General features: G+C 40.9%; 2 protein-coding genes across 2 annotated transcripts; both read right to left on the bottom strand.

Annotated features, from left to right (window-relative positions):
• Positions 1–523: 523 nt before the first annotated feature.
• On the bottom strand, positions 524–6,140 carry prph (peripherin). Its single transcript, XM_085406342.1, has 9 exons — positions 5,496–6,140; positions 4,034–4,094; positions 3,632–3,727; positions 2,781–2,945; positions 2,571–2,696; positions 2,225–2,445; positions 2,015–2,061; positions 1,416–1,489; positions 524–1,283 (listed from the first exon to the last, which is right to left on the bottom strand). Exons 1-9 carry the CDS (start codon positions 6,110–6,112, stop codon positions 1,212–1,214), a joined length of 1,479 nt encoding a protein of 492 aa, XP_085262468.1. The 5' UTR covers positions 6,113–6,140; the 3' UTR covers positions 524–1,211.
• Positions 6,141–11,308: 5,168 nt separating this feature from the next.
• On the bottom strand, positions 11,309–18,900 carry pmela (premelanosome protein a). Its single transcript, XM_085406338.1, has 12 exons — positions 18,743–18,900; positions 17,490–17,585; positions 17,259–17,405; positions 16,931–17,065; positions 15,420–15,581; positions 15,026–15,310; positions 14,227–14,943; positions 13,965–14,126; positions 13,555–13,657; positions 12,961–13,166; positions 12,786–12,876; positions 11,309–11,897 (listed from the first exon to the last, which is right to left on the bottom strand). Exons 1-12 carry the CDS (start codon positions 18,795–18,797, stop codon positions 11,747–11,749), a joined length of 2,310 nt encoding a protein of 769 aa, XP_085262464.1. The 5' UTR covers positions 18,798–18,900; the 3' UTR covers positions 11,309–11,746.
• Between the last annotated feature and the right edge of the window lie 465 nt (positions 18,901–19,365).

Here is a 19,365-nt window from a genome sequence, read left to right as displayed (position 1 = left end):
ACTGAAAAAATAATGTACACCGCTGACATGGCTGTGTTAAGTTTAAGTGAAGAAGCTTAATACAGAGATTTGAGGCAGCAGGAGTCAAGTATGGCGGAAGCAAAGTTCGCGAAATGTGTGGAAAACAGCTGCAGTCTGCGATGAAGGTTCGCCTGGGAGGTGTCACTCAGGGAAAAGGAAATATAACAAAGGGTCCTGTGTGATGGATATGACCGTGTGCAAAAATGCTAAGAGTTGCATAAACTAAACTATTAGAATTTATTTTAAGCTGTCATTGACTAATACCTTTGTGGTCTTGCTCCCAACTACACCTCAGCTCTCTTACTACCCGATTCACGTACATACTAAAAGTAGCCAGATCGATCCACATATCGATATCATGGATGCTAAATATTGGTATCGGAACTAGTATCGTAATAGGATCGATAGTTTGCATCTATCCTCTAATTTTATTATGCAACCCACTTCACACATGAAAATTGCAAAATGCAGGTTATGGAGAGACACACAACAACAACACTGATTTGCATGGATGGCGTTTATTTTCACGGATGACTTTTATTCTCACATACATATTTTTTCCTCAGTGCCAGATACACACGGCATTGCAAAGCAAAATTCATATTTTCACTGTCAGAATTTCCTATTGTATTTACTAATAATCCATGTATTTGGTCAATGGTGATTTGCACAGTAAGAGGACAGCAAAGCTTCTAAAACAAATGCAGACATCTTGATTTGTTCTCAGTCGGTTTTTAAGGTTTGTTGGCCAAAGGGCAGTGTCAAGCAGTTTGTTAGTAAGGCATTCATATATATAGAGAGAGATTTATACAACACAAACAACTAAAATGCTGTACATAAATGATGTAGTTTAGGGTGTGGTTTAATACTCTGCTACAAATGTGAGATCATCTTAGGATTGCACTGTAAACCAAGGCCTCTGCGGTTTGTTTATAAAGGGGTTTTACTGCTACAGAAAGCAAAAGTGTTTAGCAAAAATTTGGGTGGTTTAAATAGCACCAGATTGACACTGTCTAAAGGAATTCATCCATGGTTGCACCTATGCTGAAAGACAATTTGCTAAACAGTGAAACTCGTAACTAGTGAGAACGAGAACTACAGATCGGAGTTTGTTTTTCTATTTTTCATCAACATTTTCAGTTTTGTTTCTATCATGGCACTGGCCTTCATATTATGTAATGAGTTTCTGTCTACTCATCCCTGTCATCCTTGTCAATTGCACCAGAATCTCTATCTTTCTCCCTCCTGGATTCCTTCAGCACCTAAAGAGGAACATAATATCCAGGTTAGTATAACTTTTCTATGCGATGCATACTAATATTGTCGTTGTGTTACTTGCCAGTGATCAGTGTTGTGATCTTTGGTAAGCAACATTTTTCTATAAATTGCCTTACCTCTCCATCTCTAGTCTCCACTGTCTTTATCACGACAGTCCTCTTGCCCATGCTATCCGGAGCTTTTTCATAGTCTGCAAAAAGGTTCCATTAAAATGCTGCTTAGATTTCAACATTTAGATATATGTGCACTCACGAAAAGATGAGTTTTACTTTTGAGAGATTTATTAGAAAAGTTGAATCATCTTGATGAATGACTAAAAGAGTTTATTACTGGACAGTGATAAGAGGCAAAGTTCTGGGATTCTAGGCCCCCTTAATCCTAGAAGTAAAAGAACCCATTGTTTTAAATGAGAATCCTAGATTACTTTTACATCTGCACCCGGCATGAGCCTCTCCTGTTAGAATAATCAGTAAAAAGATGAGCTTTTCTTTTGGAAAATGTTTTCTGTGATAAAAGAAGTCACAACACATTTTTATTTCATTACAATTTGTGCCAGTGACTAAGCCAAAGAGAGCAGGTCAGAAACAAAATGGGAATTCTTACAATGCTGAAGAAAGTGAAGAGTAATCAAATGGTTACAGCTTTAATGGAAAGATGTGAGAGAATTTAATCTAATATTTGACTGTGAAAAAATCCCCCAACAACTGTAGCTTACCTCCAAGGTGATTGCTCATGCCAATATTGAGGATGGGAACAGAAATCCTAAACAGAAAAATAACATGATGGTGTTACAACGTGTAATAAAAAGCTAATTGTTTTGTTGCACTTGAGTTGTACCATTATCTGGGGCTAAGCTTTGAAGAAACAGATGATACTGACCATGTTGTTACTAATGAAGACATGGACGCAGCATGTTCTCGCTCACCTGCTCTCCTCCCCCTCCAGCAGTTTGCGGTAAGTGGCAATCTCAATGTCCAGAGCCATCTTGACATTGAGGAGATCCTGGTACTCGCGAAGGTGGCGAGCCATTTCTTCCTTCAGGTGGCGGATCTCATCCTCCAGCCTGCCTATATTATCTTGGTAGTTGGCTGCCTCATTGCCAAATTGATCCTCCATTTCACGCATCTGCCTCAGCAGAGCTTCATTCTGAGAAAACAAAAAACCCACATTTGGACATCATACTTTAGACGTCCATCCAAAAACATCTCGACTGCTGATACTTGTGTATAGTACATTATGATAGATTAATGCCATCTGGTACTCCAGCTTACCGTGTTCTTCAGTGCATCAATTTCACAGTTAAGAGACTGAATCTGCCTCCTGGACTCGTTAGCCTCCTGCTTGGCCTGCCTCAGTGCATCATTGTTGCGCTTTGCAGACTCAGTCAGATCAACAAACTGAAAAAAGCAAAAGATGAAGTACACACACAAAAAAATACTTATATACTTGTGTATGGCCCATGTGTCTTTCTCTCTGCCTACCTTGGACTTGTACCATTCCTCAGATTCTTGCATATTCTTTAAGGCAATGGTTTCATATTGGGCTCTGATTTCCCTCAGAGCACCAGTTAGATCAGGCCTGGAGCTGCTGTCCACCTCCATCTTCAGCTGCTGGGTTTGGACGCTCACTTGTACATCCTGGATTTCCTGATGACGAATAGAAGCACATAAAAATTGTGAAAACAGTTTTCCTTCTGCAAAGATGCTTTTCAAATTCTTTTCCTCAGTGAGAAACATCTGTGTAACCCTCCATTAATACCACACCGGAGGCCGGGTCTCACCGATAATGGCTAACTCTTAACTCTCAACACTAACAGGAACGTCTCTCACAAATCCTTGCATATCCAATCCTGGAGTGTATTTGCCGGTCATAGCATATGGCTGCCCCTCATTGAATCTGCTTCTTTCAGAGGTTTCTTTCCTGTAAAAAGGGAGTTTTTCCTCCCTACTGTCGCCAAGCGCTTGCTCAAAGGGGGTCGTTTGATTGTTGGGTTTTCTCTGTATTATTATAGGGTCTCTACCTTCAAATGCCTTGAGGCATCTAATGTTGTGAGTTGGAGCTATAGAAATAAAATTGAATTGAATTGTTTAGTGTTATATTCACTTAAGTCATTTAATCTGATTATGATGATTTAAATGCAAATTAAATCATCATAATCAGATTAAATGATTTAAATGACATTCAATCACAGAGGAATTACTTATTTGGAAAGAATGTTACAATTTTAGATCTCCAGAAAATATTCTGTACTTTGATAAGTGAACCCTGAAAGAAAGAGGGTTCACATTTTTACAAATAGAGAGAAGTGGGGTGCTGTGATAGGACCCCATACCTCATCGTGGATTTTCTTTAGGAATTCAATCTCATCCATCAGAGACTCAATCTTCCTCTCCAACTCCAGACGAGACAGTGTGGCATCATCCACATCCTATAAAACAATGGCAATGACAGACATAAATAAAATGCAATAGAAAACATTCACTGTATGTGTGTTTCAATTGTACAAACATCTGCACCCTGAGAGGATACAATTTTTATATAAAAACATGCATTAACTAAAAAATGTACACAGGCTCCTGTGTGCACTGGTGTGGATCAATGCCATTTTAGGAATCTGCCCTGTAATGTTACTGTGGCAGTATTACATAAGTATGGGAGGTGGAACAAAGCTTGTCCATTGTGACCTGAAAGGGGACACTATAATCAGTCACAGTCCACTGAGCCTGTTGTTTACCTTGCGGAAGGCAGTTAGGTTATTCTCAGCATCTGCCCTCTTCTGGGCTTCTTCATCCAACCTAAGAACAAAATACAATATTTTCAGTAATGATCGATGACAGGTGGACAATTCCCCCCCCCCCCCCCCAAGAATACTGTCTGAGTCAAAGGTTGCAGGAGGGCATCAGCTGGCAAAAAGCTTTCTGGATCAATTTGTTAATTTGTTGTGTTGTAAAAAGGATTTTTGGGAGTGCGCCCACTGGGATCAGCTGCTCTTCCTCTTGGCTAATGTGGCATCTCTGCAGTTCAATAAGGTCATGCACTCAGAAGGGTTATGCACACACACACTTATAATTTTTTAACATATTTTTTAAATCATTACACTAGTGAAGCTAGTTTACTGTGATAAAACATTAAAGAGTAGAATTTGCGTGATATCAGAAAACATTTAAATGAATTATAGGTTTCTGCTTATTCATTGGATTTCTTGTCGAACGTATGTTAAAGTTCTATAGTCCTTGACCTAAATGCAGAACATCTAAGTTTGCTTCTGCTAAGTTCTTCTGGGCTGTTAGTGTCTGGAAGTGCAGGTGAAGGCAGGCCCATCTATTATGTCAGACAGAGGTCTTACCCGGGCTGGACATAAAGTAGATTAGTGGGTCCTGCTCCCTCATCTTTAATTCATGTCGTGTTACACAGGGTCTTTTGTCCTAATGGGGTCTCTGGCACCGTCCCCTCAGCACACAGAGGGACACTGAAAATACACCTAATGGAGTCATTGAGTCACATTGATTTTTCCTGACGCTATCCTCACCACGCCTGACACCCAGCCTCTCTTCCTCTGGTCCCATTTCCCCTCTCTCTTTCCTCGCTGGTCCTCACCAGCCCCTCCCTGTGTCCGATTTCTCCATCCTTCTCCTCCCTCTTCTTGTCTCCCTGTCTGCATGAATTCTAATGTGCATTTGTAAAGCACTGTACAGATTTGGCATTCAAGAAAACTTGACATTATTTGGCATCAATCACAGTGTCACAGATTTTTTTTCCTTTGATCTCTTTGCTTTTGTTAATAGACATTTTCACCTTACTTTTAGTTACTCAGTCTTTCAAGACATTTATATATAACCAAATATGAATTGCAGATATGATACGATGCAGCCTCCTGTGTCCTCTGTGTCATGCTGCTGCTTTTGTGCCACGCCCAACCTCACCCTTTACACGAGTCAAGTAGCAGCACAGCAGATTCTCTGTCTCCTTTTCGCTTAAAATGGGAGGAAAGAAAACTAGATAATCCTATCTATCTATCTATCTATCTATCTATCTATCTATCTATCTATCTATCTATCTATCTATCTATCTATCTATCTATCTATCTATCTATCTATCTATCTATCTATCTATCTATCTATCTATCTATCTATCTATCTATCTATCTATCTAGCTATCTATCTGTCTGTCTGTCTGTCTGTCACCTTGGTACCAACCTTTGCTTGAGTAGGGCCAAGTCTTCTGCCAGGTTATCCCTCTCCAGCTGGTATTGGTCCCTCTCTTTACCAATAGCATCCATCTGGCGCCGCAGCTCCCTCAGCTCCTCCTGGAAGAGCTCAGATGCACGGTTGGGCTGCCCGTGCTGCTGCTGGCCCTTGAACTGGTTGAGCTCCTGCTGCAATGCACCATTCTGCTGTTCCAGGTATCGCACCTTCTCAATGAAGCTGGCAAAGCGGTCGTTGAGCTCCTGCAGCTCGGCCTTCTCATTGCTGCGGGTGGTGAGGAACTCCTGGTTGATGGCTTCAGCCAGAGTGAAGTCCACCTTGTCATAGGAGAGGCGAGGGGGCTGGGGGCTAGGGCGGGAACGCTGTTGGTGGAAGGTGGTGGATCGGGATGTCACCACAGGTGACATCGAACGCATGTAGCGTCCCGCAGAAACAGGCATTCGAGAGGACACGGGGGTGTAAGAGGACATGGAGTGTGGGCTTCCAAAGGTGCGCCTGTAGGAGGTATGCACTGAAGAGTGGCTCATGGTTGGGCTGGTTCTGCTCTCTGCCGCTGAGGATAGATGGAGTGATGTAGGCTTCAAGAAGCTTGTAAAGCAACAGGACATCAGACTGAAGAGATCTGAGGGTTTTTATGCACTCAGGCTAGTTGCCCTATGAGCATCACACCTCCCCCCTCACTCATTTTCCTCACCCCACCCACATGAAGCCTTCCTTACTCAATCAGTTATCAGCACACCAGCTTTGACCACTCCCTACCCTTCAGAGCCCAGCACAGAAAGACTGCCTCTTTCTGTGCTGTCACCAATCCTCTGCCTTGCTCTCTGTCTCGACGGTACCATCCTTTTAACCAGAGCATTTGGCAGAGAGCCACAGCAGCTTCCACAACACTACTTTAAAAACTAAGGTCTCCTCACTCCTGCCCTCCTCCCCTCTCTGATTTTTGCACTCGCTGACATCTTGAACTCGTGTTTTCTCTGTCAGTTTTAATTTCTTATATCTTGCCAGTAACAGTGCCAGCTGAGGATTTTGTTACCTGGTTCTCAGTATAAGAAAATGTGAAATTCTATTCTTAATTGAATCACATAGGTACATTGATCTGATTCTTTCCTTTCCATTTGTCTCCCTGCCTCTCTCCTCTTTGTCTCTCTCTCCTTTTATAGTAATGGGATACTTTATTGATATTCTGGGCTTCTGGGACAGAGCCATGACTCTGCAGTTATGCTATCCATTTGAAATGCACTAAACCCAGTAATCCCTGTTTGAGTATGTCAGAAAATCTGGATTTTTGTATCTCTGGATTGTAAGTTCATGGAAACACTGGTCTTGCAGATGGAACAGGTGACATACAGTGACTTTTGTTACAGCAAGCTCACAGAGTCTGTGATTTACCAAGAACAAATGATTTCTATTATACTCTAATGCACCAAGCCAATAAAGTGCAGCTTCCCAGAATTCTTCTCTTTACATTTGCTGTTTTTCCTCCAGGTGCAGACACAAAAATAAGCTACAATAGAACAAATATGTGTTGCAAGTATAAAGTGTAATTGCAAGGTTGCAAACTAAAAAGTCATGATATCCCACTGTGCCATTTAAGAATATTAGCTCAAACTGTGAAATCTAAGTTATAATTGAGGATTACATGATAAGCACATGGCACTGCAACAACTATAAAAAGTATGACTCAGTCTGGCGTAAATATTAAGCATTAAAAGAAGATTTGAGGTAATGCCTTCAGATCTCTCAGCAGTCTCTGTATGTGCCTGTTTGTGTAAAGCAATTTTAAGCGAGGTCTGCAGACAGTCCAGCATAAAGTTGATGTAATACAGAGCATGCTCTGTGTCGACTGGGTGTGGCACTCTTTGTGTCTCCGGTGATGCTCAATACCTCTGATAGAATCATAGCCATTCAAGTGATTACATATGTTACAACACACATGTGACACAGTCTATCATGTTATTTCCTCCTTCTAACACATATACCCACACGCCATTACAAATAAGTCAACAGCCTTTATTCAAACTCAGTATTTTCTGATTAGATTTAAATTTGGGTTTCCTCTTCCTGAAGGATCATCTGCAGCACCCTGTAGTGTAATTAGTCTAATCTCTTTTTTTTTACATCTTTCATTCACACTCACACAAACGCACTCAGTTTTGCTCTGCACTTCAGATCTGCAGCTACTGCCGAGGCCTGGCTCTCTGTGTAACAAATGGCCTGTTATCCTTGGCTCTGTAATCTAATCAACCTGCTGTATGATCAGTAATGCTTTCTTCTTTCCCTCCCCCTATTTGCACAGAGCTCATCTCACTTTCTATTGTTTCCAGATTCTGCTCCAACCAGCCAGAATGGCTTCTGTCAAAGTTTCTTATCCATCCTGAGACTACCTGCATTTTTACACTAGCTTTAACTGTGTTTATGTGAGGCACATGCACTTATGCCCACATTTAAAAAAACATCATAGTCAGTGATTTTTGAGGGCGACTGTATCAATAATACTAACCACCAGCCAGATGCTGCCATTAGCATTGATCCTTCTGGTTCTCTGAGTATTCCCGAGGGGGCATGCCCTCAATGCTTCTTCTTTGACACTGTCAGGATAGAATATCTTTTCCCATTTCAACCTGCTGAACTCAGTGTGTGCATCGTGTTTCAAATGAAAGCAGATATCACACTCATGTGGAAAAATAGGGAGTAAATATACTGTGCTGAGATTTCATTATCGGGGTGAAGGGAGTTCATGTATTGGGTGTGGTCTGGGATTAGATATCAGATCAAAGTTGAACAGCAGTGATCAGTGATAGCAGCACAGAGCACTACAGCATAAAAACCTAACTTATAGAAACATTTACAAATACGCATTTTTTTGTCATTTTGTCATTTTAATTTCACTTTTAACTTTTATATTTTGCACAGGAAAAAGTCAGAATTTCTGGATGATTCTGTTGAGCTCATTCTCCCTCAGAGTGGTCGTGTTACAAGCAATATCTGACTTAGAAATGTCCCAAATCAAATATGGTAACACTTTTGGAAGTTTCAGGGTGGCAAAAATCAAAATGTGAAGAACTTTCATACAAATCGAGATACATGTGTAGGTTTAAGAAGTGAAAAATGTAGTTGTGTGAAGAATCTGATAATATCAAATGCCTTCACAACTGGTTAGTCAGTAGTTAAAGGTTTAGTTCGTTTTTTAGGTTATTAAACAGAAAGTTGTTGTTGTACTCATACATATACGTTGATCGGAGTGATGCATTCTTATGAACCGATCCATTAAAAATACATAGGAACAGGTGTTGGTTTCTGGAAACATTAATCTGTTAATGTTATGCCAGCCAGTGTTTGGGTCGAGTGTCCCTGATTGCTCAATTCTAAATACAGTATGATTACATTTTGATATTATGTGAGAATTTATTTGCTAAGTCCAACAATGTTAGCTCTACTTCATAGAAAGTTTAGCTAACAATGGCTAACATTAACAAGTTAACAGCAGGAAAAGTAGCGCTTAATGACAGAAACTTTATGCACATCCTAAACAACTCACTTCACTATTACTGTCATCACATGGAAGTGAACTACACTGACTCCTTTCACAATGTTTTGCAGCCTCTTCCAAAAATATAGAATTCAGTTGACTGCAATCTGCAGTCTACTGACATCTAGTGGTTCAATTTCACACACTGTAACTTTAAAGCAGGCATGAATGTTTGGACTGTTAAAAGGTACAAAAAAGCATTAGAAAAGGTTCAAGCAGTTCTGAATAAAATAAGATGTGGTAATACTGTGTTGTTTAGGATAACATAATGGATGCTGAACATGTTGTTATGAATGCAAAACAGTGTGAAAAATATTTTCCATTAATATTTCCCATTAAACTGCTGGATGTGGTGGGCTGCAGCAGTGCTTATCATCATGTCCTTCTTGTAGAAGATTTTGCTGTGCTGAGGATGGATGAAGGAAACTACATCCATTTCTAGATCTGTTGCTAGGGAGTGGTGAGCAATAAAGAGTGTGTTAAATTAATCAGAGCCGTTTGGCTGCCTGGGTGGCGTCACCTCACTGACTCATCTCTGGTTTCACTGTCCGGAATAAAAGTTTGAGGCCATTAATCTAACAAAGAAAAAATGATATTGGACCTCCTGAATCTTTCAGTGGAGCTGGGTGACAGCACCAAATGTATCTTGCTTTGGGACAAGTGGTGAGATTGTAGTAACAGCTACAATGCTGTGAGGGCTGCGATATATATCATCAGTGAAAAACAATGGCCTCCCAGAAGGGCTATTGGGTCGTGTCTTGGCTGAGTAGCATGTCAGGAATGAATGGGAGTGATTGAACAGGACTGAGAACATGTGACCAGGAGACATGTTAATGGCTGAGCATGATTAATGGCTGCATTTGGTCATTAGTGTAATGGAGCAGCACAGTCGTGAGCAAGCTGTAGGAAGGATATTCATTTGGAATCTTGTTTATGCAATTTAAGTGAGACAGTTAAAGGACATGTGGAGCAGTGCACATATGCACATGCTGCATATGCATATTAACTCTTCCCCTTGGCTTCCCTTTCACGCCATGTCTTTCTTCTATATAAAGCCTCTTCCATTGAAGATTGCAGCCATGACGTCAGCCTTTTCTCCTTTACTGCAGCGTGTCATACATGAACCTTACTATCACCCTTGCTTTGTTCCTTCGGTGCCTGAGTGTAGCCTGCTGTGTTATAGTAAATCATTTTACTCCAGTGGAGAATGATATTGATAGTAATCATTTTTTCAGTGCACTCAGCTACAGCGTTATTACAACCACAGTACTTCCTGACCACACATTTCATAATGTTGTAGTCCAAACAAGGCATCCTGCGTATTTTGTCATAGATTTTTGAGTGCCATGTATTAGTTTCTACTTAAGAAAACTGCTGTTTGGTGTTGGGGAAAGTACTTTGAGTTGATTTTGCATTGTTCCAGGTACTTTACATGCGAGTACCATTTTCAATCAGGGCTTTTTCTTTCAAGCTTAACAGGATGTTTTTTTAATTGTGTGGATTGTAGATCTGCAAATTTAAGAAGCTTCTTATCTTTACACATGCAGCACGTATTCCAGCTCTTGAGCTATCGTCACTGTAGCTTTCCTGACCTACAGATTAATGTTATCACTTGAATTTTGTAAACTCACCTGCCACAACACACCTGTTCAGCTGCTTTTTACTGCAAATATCATTCAGTCATGTGGTAGCAACTCAGTGCACTTTGCCATGTAGACATGGTCAAGCAAATGACCTGTAAAGTTCAAACTGAGCACCTGGATGAGGAAGAAAGTTGATTTAAGTGACTTTGAACTTGGCCTGGTTGTTGGTACCAGGTGTCTGAGTATTTCAGAAACTGCTGATCTACTTGGATTTTCAACACAGCCATCTGGTCTGAAAAAGAAAAATATCCAGTGAGCGGCAGGTCTCTGGGTGAAAATGCCTTGTTGATGTCAGAGGTCAGAGGAGAATGGCTATGCTGTTTTGAACCACAATAGCAACCTAATTACAACCAAGATATACAGAAGAGCATCTGTGAATACACAAAATATCAAATCAGCGCCAGAAGATCAGACGGGTGCCACTGCTGTCAGCCAAGGACAGGAAACTGAAGTTATAATTCTCAAGGACTTAATAAAATTAGATAATAGAAGATTAGAAAAACCGTATTTGGTCCGAGTCCCAAATTCTGGTCATTATTCAGATGGTAAGGTCAAAAGTGGGTATAAACAATCTAAAAGCATCAAGCATCAGTTTCAGAATGACTGAAAAAAATCAGGCAAACAAACAATGGTGATAAAGTTCCATTTTATTAGTTTCAGGGTATCAAATGATGTTCAGTTATACATTTTTTCTCATTTATATTGTAAAGACATTGAATGGAAATGTGCTAGTATTGATTTTCCAATAGGTTTAGTATATGCAGGCCACAAATAAGAGAATATGTTATGACTTCTCTAAACTATCAGGTCCAATTAATACAAATATTATGGATCAAAATAAATATCAGTTTCCACTTCAAATGCTTGAACACCTTAAACACACTTTTACAGTTCCACAGGTACTCCTGGTTCCTACATATCTTGTACATGGGGCTTCTTTTCACCTCATTGGTTCTGGTTTAATGGCAGGGAGTTACAGTGTCAGAGACAGTACAGACAGTATTCTGTTTATAGGCGATATGTTAGCAAATATTGTTGATGTTGAGTGAATTTATTAACGACAGTATTCACACAATCCTTCCCTGAAGCAGTGGACGGCTCTCTCCTGGTGACTGTCTACTCAGCAAGTTCCACAAGAGCAAAGGCACTGATGTTACTGCAGAGATGCCTCCATTATTAGCACGGTCTTCTCTCAGTGGCTGGTACTGCTTGAAACGCCTGTTTAGAAAAATTGCACTTACAGCAATATCACTTAGACAATCAAAATCAACATCAATCAGGAGCAAGCTGACAACTGTCTTTTTACACTGTCGCTAACTTGGTTTACCCCCTCCAAAACAAAACAGGTGGTGGGTCTGACTGTTAAACTGATTGCTAATTGGCTAACAACTTGTAAACCAGACAGATATTCCTCGTTTTTGGAACATAGTGTAACTAAGATTTACAATTACAGATAATAATTTTATTAAATATGGCATGAGCAAAGAAGCCCATAAACTTGGCAAGAAAGTGTTTGCAGAGGTCAGAACAGGAAACTGTTTTCCCATAGACTTCTATAGGACTGGAAGTCTTTGTGTAACCACAGCTATCGCCATCTGGTGGCCTTCAGAGAGAATGCAGGTTTAAGGCACTTAAGCTTAAACCTGCTGTGGTTTCATTTTTCTGGTTTTATAATGCCTGTGGGCTGCTCTCAGTCTTTGTGTCAAACTCAGCTAACACACCAGGCTGGCTAAGACACTTAATGTAGGAGACAGAGGCCTAAAGTGGGTCGAATCAGTTTTCTTATCTAATTCTTGCAAAGAGAAACTGTAACTTATTGTATGATTCCACTGATGAAGGTAAAATTTATACTGGATGTCGTAATATATGATTTATAATGCAATAAGCAGCCACTTGTGATGTTCCAAAGGAATCTATCCTTGGCCCTTTACTCCACCTATAACTGTTTATGCAATATTTAAAATGTAATATGAATATTCAGTTTTCCTGGTCAGCTTGACGTGGCTTTTTAAATTAGGAATGCGTGGTCATTGCATGCACATTGATCTATGATTCCTGCGTAACATGCAAAGAATTGTTGACTGTAAGAATGTTTCCTAAGTTTACCTGTACATCAAACCAATACAGCAGACGACACAGGCGAGAACCATAACACCGAGCACCGTAGCAGCAGTTCCAGCTGGTGAACCACCGGAGGCTGAAAATGAAGCATGTAATGAGAAAAAAACCTCTGTAAATTAGCTCATTTTAGTTTCTGGTTGTTGTTTTTCCTTTTACTCACCTACTGACACACTGACTCTTGCACTTGCCATGGCAAGACTGACATCATTAGTCAGAGAGACATTAAGGCAGAATACTCCAGAGTCATTGAAGAACTGACGAAGGATCATCTGACAGTCTGGAGAGGGTGAGGCTGCATTACAGATGGTTTGCACCGGCGTGATACAGTCAGTGTCAGAGATAACAGTGCAGACCTCACTTGGCAGACTACAGGAAGGAGAGATTGAGGATGCAGAGATGTTGTTTCAAGGAAAAAAAAGATGACTTGATGTATTAACTCGATGTAGATAAACAAAAAAAATAACACATAACAGTATATTATGATAGTTTATGTTTGTTGGACTGTGTTGATACTATAATGTTGTTGTCTGTAAATTTGTACATTGATTCATTAAAGTGGTCGGTTCGAGTTCGACAGGTGTTTGGATCGCATGTGTCTCAAGTTTTAATGAGAAGTCACAATGATTAGAAACTTACCTCACTGAATGTTTTTGGATTGAGTGCAGTGTGAATAGAGATAGTCTTTAAAACTCCAGACTAAACTAAACTTCTATTGATTTAGCTTGTGCAGAGTCTTGATGAATGTTTTACTCACCTTCCCTGACAGGAAATAGTGACGTCCACAGCATTTTGATCCAACGCCGTCTCCAGTGACACAACGTTGGCCACTTGTACAATCTCGACACTTTCGATACCCTCTGCAGGTTTGAAACAGGATGAAAGAGAGATTTTAATATTACTAAAACTCTTTCTGTTAAAGCATTAGTGTCCTGTATATTATAGTATATATATCTGGACATGTGCAGAGGAGGGAAAGTGGACATACTGGGAAAAAGGTGTGGAATATGAGGCTACCAGGCAGAAGGAAAAGAGGAAGACCAAAGAGGAGGATCATGGATATAGTGATGGAGGACAAGCAGAGTGTTAGTATGACAAAGGAGGACGCTAAGGATAGGGACCCACTGTAAAGGGTGCAGGCTAAAGAAGAAGACTGTTGTGACTTACGAACAACATCGACAGATGTAGCGAGGGAGCCGTAGCGGTAGACCATACAGTCAGCTGTCAGCTCTGGTGCTTGTCGTTTAGCCACAACGAGGGCAACCTGAGCTGGATCTGCTTCCATTTCAATCTGAACTTCACCTTCGGCTGGCGCAGCCTCGTCTTCAACTGCTCGTGGAAAAAAAACAGAGGATTGTGTTAACAGTTCTGGTAGAAGAGGAATTGTTTCCTTTCTTTATGGGTGTTTGAATTTACAGTATGTGCTCACCTGCTGCAGTAGCTGCAACTTCATTCTCAGTTTCTACTGCTTCCACTTCTGCATTAACTACAGCTTCTTCTACAGCTGTGGGTTCAGTGGCAGCAGGCGCAACAACATTATCAGCAGGGGCTTGTGTTTCAGCTAGCGCAACCTCTGCAGCAGCAGTAGCCTCTACAGCTTCAACACCATCTGCAGCTTCTTCCTCTGTAGCTCCGTCTGTGATGGGAGCAACAGTGATGATGTCAGCCACCTCGACTTCTCCTTCTGCAACAGGGGCAACTGAGGCAGCAGCAGCATCAATCACAGCTACATCTTCAGTGGCAACTGTAACCCCTGCAGTATCATCTGCAGCAGCCGTATCAGCATCTGCTGGCTCTTCGGCTCCTGGTGCAACGGTGGCAGCAGGCACCTCTGCATCAGCTGCCTCCTGCTCTACCTCTGCAGCAGGAGCAGCAGTGTTGGTGGCAACAACGGCTGTATCTATTGCTGCAGGGGCCACCGAGGCAACTACCACGACCTCTGTGTCGGCATCAGCAGCCGCTTCTCCATCGTCTGTGTTTGCGTCTGCGTCTGCGGGCTGCACAGAAGCAGCCACTGGAGTGGCGTCTGTGGCGACAACATCCACAGCTATTGTATCTCCTCCTTCAACTGGGACAGCAGGGACAGCTGCCTGGCTGGAGGCCATAACAACTACTGCTGGGGCAGCAGAGGCATCAACAGGACCGGCTGAAAGAAAGCACAAAGCTACTGAGCGAAACAGCATACATGTAGAAGGTAAAGAGTAGACTGATGAGTTTTGAGATCTCACCAGCAGTGGGGTTTCCACAGTTATTGGGGATGCTCGCCATCAGAACCACCTGAGGCCTAAAGGTCCCGGCTTCAATGTATGTGTGTGTGACCATGTGCTCCCTGGAGATCAGAGTTCCACTGTTGTCACCAAAGTCCCAAGTGAAGCTGATCTCTGCATTGTTAAGGTACTGGCTGGGATCGTGGATGTTGACGGTGAAGCCAATAGCCTGGTTCTGGATGAAGTTCTGGTCGTTCTGATTTACATCATTGATTTGGGCCAGAGATATGGTAAATGGAACCTGGTCTAATGACGGAGCAAAAAACAAAGAGCTGTCATGATGAGAGCTCTGAAAAGAAAGAAATACAGGATCATTTCCCTCAAATCGGAGCTTAGAGACTGTTTCAGTGGTCACCTGTGATGGTGAAGACTGTAGAGGCATATCCGAGGGGGATAAACCTGTTTCTGCCACGGCAGTGATAGATGACGACTTCCATGTTGTAGGAGCCCAGGGGAATGTTGTCTGTACCAATGGTGAGTGAAGAGGACGGTCCATCTGCCACCTGCCAGTAACGCCCTAAAACACAGTCACATTAGGGTGATTTAGAGGACAGTAGCACAATAATCAGTGAAGCCTGACATACAGGGTGGGGTCGAGGTGATGCTCGCCACATAATCTGCACATGATGAACATGGAAAAATGGGAAGCACAAATATCTCTTGTTTCAAATAGTGTTAATATCACAACATCAATTTTGTTTTAATGAAAACATTTAAGCAACTTATTTTTCATGACCTGACTGATACAGATGAGATAAAGAATAGTCCCATACAGTGAAGATTTAATTTTTTACATCTATTAGTAATCATTTATACTTTCTAGCCATCACCTTCATCCCAAAGTTGTGAAAATCTTTGTTTACAACAGTTAAAAAATAAAGTTAAGCACAACAAACATTTAAGTAGCTCAAACAAGCAGGTATTATATGAGGTATATGACTGAATATGGTTTCACAACTCCATACACAGTTCCGTGTATGGAGTTGTGAAATCATGCAATGGTTGTGTAGCAGGCAGAGAGAGGACTCAAATGTAGGACTCTGCAGACAGACGTCAACTCACTGGCAAATGGCAGATATAACTAAAAGTAAAAATGTAAAGTTGGAGCAAGCCGACTGAAAAAAGCTAGGATGAAACAGTATAGTACTAGAACATAAATCACTTCATAAACCAGCGAAACCCCAAACACTGGTTCATCAACCCAGGAACCATGACACAGTTTCTTGAAAATTGCTTAAAACTTTCTGTTTTCATAGTAAAAGTTGCTGCATCTGTTCTTACTCTAACCATATGGAATCACATTATGCCATTTTTTTGTTTATTAAATTTTTCTCCCAAGTTTTGCTAATCAGAAAAAAAAGATAATAAAGATTCTGGGATACTGCAGCCTCGTCATTATGGACGGGCCTCGGGGGTCTGATAAAGTCCCTGTGCCCCCTCAGCAGAGTTCTGCTGATAGACTTCGACTGTAAGTTAAGTTAGCAAAAAAAAAAACCAAAACATATTGCTATAAGTTATTGCAGTGCAAGGAGGACACTGAGCAGATGGATGGAGGTCAGACTTTGGGATGCACCCCTTATGTTTCTTTGAAACTTCAAGCATGACCGTACTCAAAATTTCCAAAACGAGTCAATGCGTTGACGTTACTCCACGCTTACACTCAACAGTTCAACTGTGTGATGAATTCACTGAAGCGCTCTGGCACCCGAGGACCTAAGAAGTATATTTATGCACTTTTATAGCTGTGGCTACATCTCCTTATGAGTCTACTGTGCGTATTTGGTTGATCCCTGTGCCCCTCTGTCAGAGTTGGTAGCCCGGCCAGTTCATTCAGTCTTTTGCAGAGGCTGTGTAGTTGTAACTTACCCCATGTTTTCCACACAAACACATAGTGGGGCTTCCCGTTCTGGCTCCTGTTGAAAGGTGTGCCATCGGGGAAAACTCCAGTCCAATCAGTGTCCCGGTCTGGATACACACCCTGACCCTCCTCATACTGTTTACCTGACACAGACAGTAACCATTAATCAAACATGCAGCAGGAAGACATATCTGGTACATTACAACTATAAGACTTTAGTTTAACTATTGAAAAAACTACAAAATTGGTTCTGCAAAAGTTAAGTTGCTAATATTACATCTCTGGTACTGGCTAATGCCTCTACTTTAAACCCCCCTTGGTAAGAAGGTTTCCTACCATCGACGGTGCAGTTATTTGCCCAGACCACCTCTCCTCCTGGGAGCACCGTCTGGTTTGGTGGGAAATTCAGATTAATAGTGAAGCCTGCTTTTGCTCCAGTCAGGGTGGGGGCATCATTCTTGAGAGCGAAGGTTACGTTACCACCTGAAAAATAACATGTCTTGTGAGTTAGCATCTTATGATCTTAGTTTTTTTTTCTTTAATGAAAAGAAAAATCAGTGAGCTCACCCAACCAGCAGTTTCTGAATCTTGGGTCTCCATCACTCCACACCGGGTACATGCGGGAGTTCCATGATCGATAACGAGTGAAGTGACTTCTCTGCCCTGTAAGAATTCATTGAAACTCTTTAGAAAAAAAATAGCACCATGCACCAAGTGTTATTCTGCCAGCTCCCACAACTTTAATTATGCCCATTAAATGCAGATACACATTCAGCTCAACATTGTAATCAAGTTAAACTTTTACATTGTAGACATAATTCTAAGTATGTGTATATTTGTCAAGATAAGGTGCAGTCTGCTCATGTTTCTTGGTATTGTTAAGGTGGAGGGGTGTCAGGGTTCTTGGCAGTGTGAGTCACAGGACCTGCAATCCCCCTCAATCCCTTTCATGTGACTATCAGCTGAGCAGCAACATCAGTAATCCCAGTGAGAGGAATGAGGGCTCCCAGACACTGACTCACTGCCCTTTTCTCCCAGATAGTGATGTGTTAGTGAATATGAAAAAGACACTCTGATATCTTTTTTAGATATCAAAGCCTAAAATATACCCACTGTGACATGATTAATGATTTTCAGAACTTAGAAAATAAAAATACCATTTTAGACTTTATAAATCACCTTTGAAATCCTAGAAGTCTAAAGTCATTAATCAAAATTGGCATAAAACATAGTGTAATGGTATGAAATTGGACTGTGAAAATGTGTTTCGGGCACCTCCTTTTAACAGAGTGGAGAGTGTGCTGGCATGAAACAAGCGTTAAATAGCTATCCAAAGAAAAGCTAAGCTTAAACAAGCTTGTAATCGGTGGGCATGAAGAAATGCGTTGATTTACTTCAGTCACAGTAATCCAGAGTAATCACTTTGCCTCTGCTGGTACAAAGTTCATGCATCACACATAGCAAATCACCCTGTCTTAACACGAATTCATATTTAGCTCCCCAAATACTGTATTTTTTATCCCATCAGGTGAATAATATTTTTTTAATTTATTTGTAGTTTTCCTATTTTTCTCTTTCATAAAAGTGGGCAATGAAATCAGTATAATCCTGCAGGCTAAAAAAAAACAACAACATTAAAAAGGTGCTTTTAAAAGCCATTACCCTTTTTACCTCCTTATATGATCTTTTCTAAGAGTAAATATCAACGAAGTTACTTTTTTCTTGTTCAGAGGTATACCTTTAGAAGAAAGAGTTATAAAACACACATTAAACAACAATTTGGTGTTCGTTCTTGTCTGTAATTTTGGATGTATACTCACTGGTTGCAGATATTGTAGCAGCAAATGCTAAAACAAGCAGCACCAAAGTTTTCATCGTGTGTTTGGTTTTCTCTCCTCTCTGAGCCCTGATCCTCGCCCTGCAGTCCTGATCCCCAACTCAACTCCCAGAGACTTAACAAAAGTCTCCTTACCCTCTTTAAGAAGGGCCTGGACCTCAATTACCATAAAGTTTCTTCTACCCTCTGACATCACTCTGCAAATTGGCACCTCCCCCTCTTTAGGAAGAGTAAGTTGAGTTTTATTAGCTTCAGTTGTATTTGGCAAAACTGTGACTTTTATTCATAACTTTTGCTATTGATAAAGTTGTATTATTACATTTTTAATCTTACCTGAGCTAGCTGGTTTATTTCCTTTGAACTGTTGTCATTGGAGAACTTCATGTTAGCCATATTTCATCAGCCTTTTTTCAGATTCTGCTTGTTAGTGTCTGAAATCTCCAGAACTCAAGAAACTGTACAGAGAACATATTTGTGGATAAAGTGCATGTTAATAATTCACATCCTTAATAAGTGCATACTGGAAAAATCAATGGATCCTGTCTGGACATTGTAAATACAAATGTTTGCAATACTTGTTTCAGGATGGAGTGTGGAGAGCTGTGT

Source organism: Rhamphochromis longiceps, linkage group LG5, assembly GCF_057381845.1.
Source record: "Rhamphochromis longiceps isolate RC_006_pf linkage group LG5, R_longiceps_female_GT1.1, whole genome shotgun sequence".
Lineage (NCBI taxonomy): Eukaryota > Metazoa > Chordata > Actinopteri > Cichliformes > Cichlidae > Rhamphochromis > Rhamphochromis longiceps.
Note: the sequence above shows the minus strand (reverse complement) of the source record. Positions and strands in the feature narration are given on the sequence as shown.

What these genes read in the sequence shown, in the direction of transcription:
- pmela (XM_085406338.1), bottom strand. Translation starts at nt 18,797, where the DNA reads ATGAAAACTTTGGTGCTGCTTGTTTTAGCATTTGCTGCTACAATATCT. An exon ending in ATTCAGAAACTGCTGGTTGG is followed by an intron (nt 17,406 to 17,489) that starts GTGAGCTCACTG and finishes GTTATTTTTCAG; the next exon opens with GTGGTAACGTAACCTTCGCT. An exon ending in GTTTGTGTGGAAAACATGGG is followed by an intron (nt 15,582 to 16,930) that starts GTAAGTTACAAC and finishes ACTGTGTTTTAG; the next exon opens with GGCGTTACTGGCAGGTGGCA.
- prph (XM_085406342.1), bottom strand. Translation starts at nt 6,112, where the DNA reads ATGTCCTGTTGCTTTACAAGCTTCTTGAAGCCTACATCACTCCATCTA. An exon ending in AGGAATGGTACAAGTCCAAG is followed by an intron (nt 2,697 to 2,780) that starts GTAGGCAGAGAG and finishes TGCTTTTTTCAG; the next exon opens with TTTGTTGATCTGACTGAGTC. An exon ending in TGGAGACTAGAGATGGAGAG is followed by an intron (nt 1,284 to 1,415) that starts GTAAGGCAATTT and finishes GTTCCTCTTTAG; the next exon opens with GTGCTGAAGGAATCCAGGAG.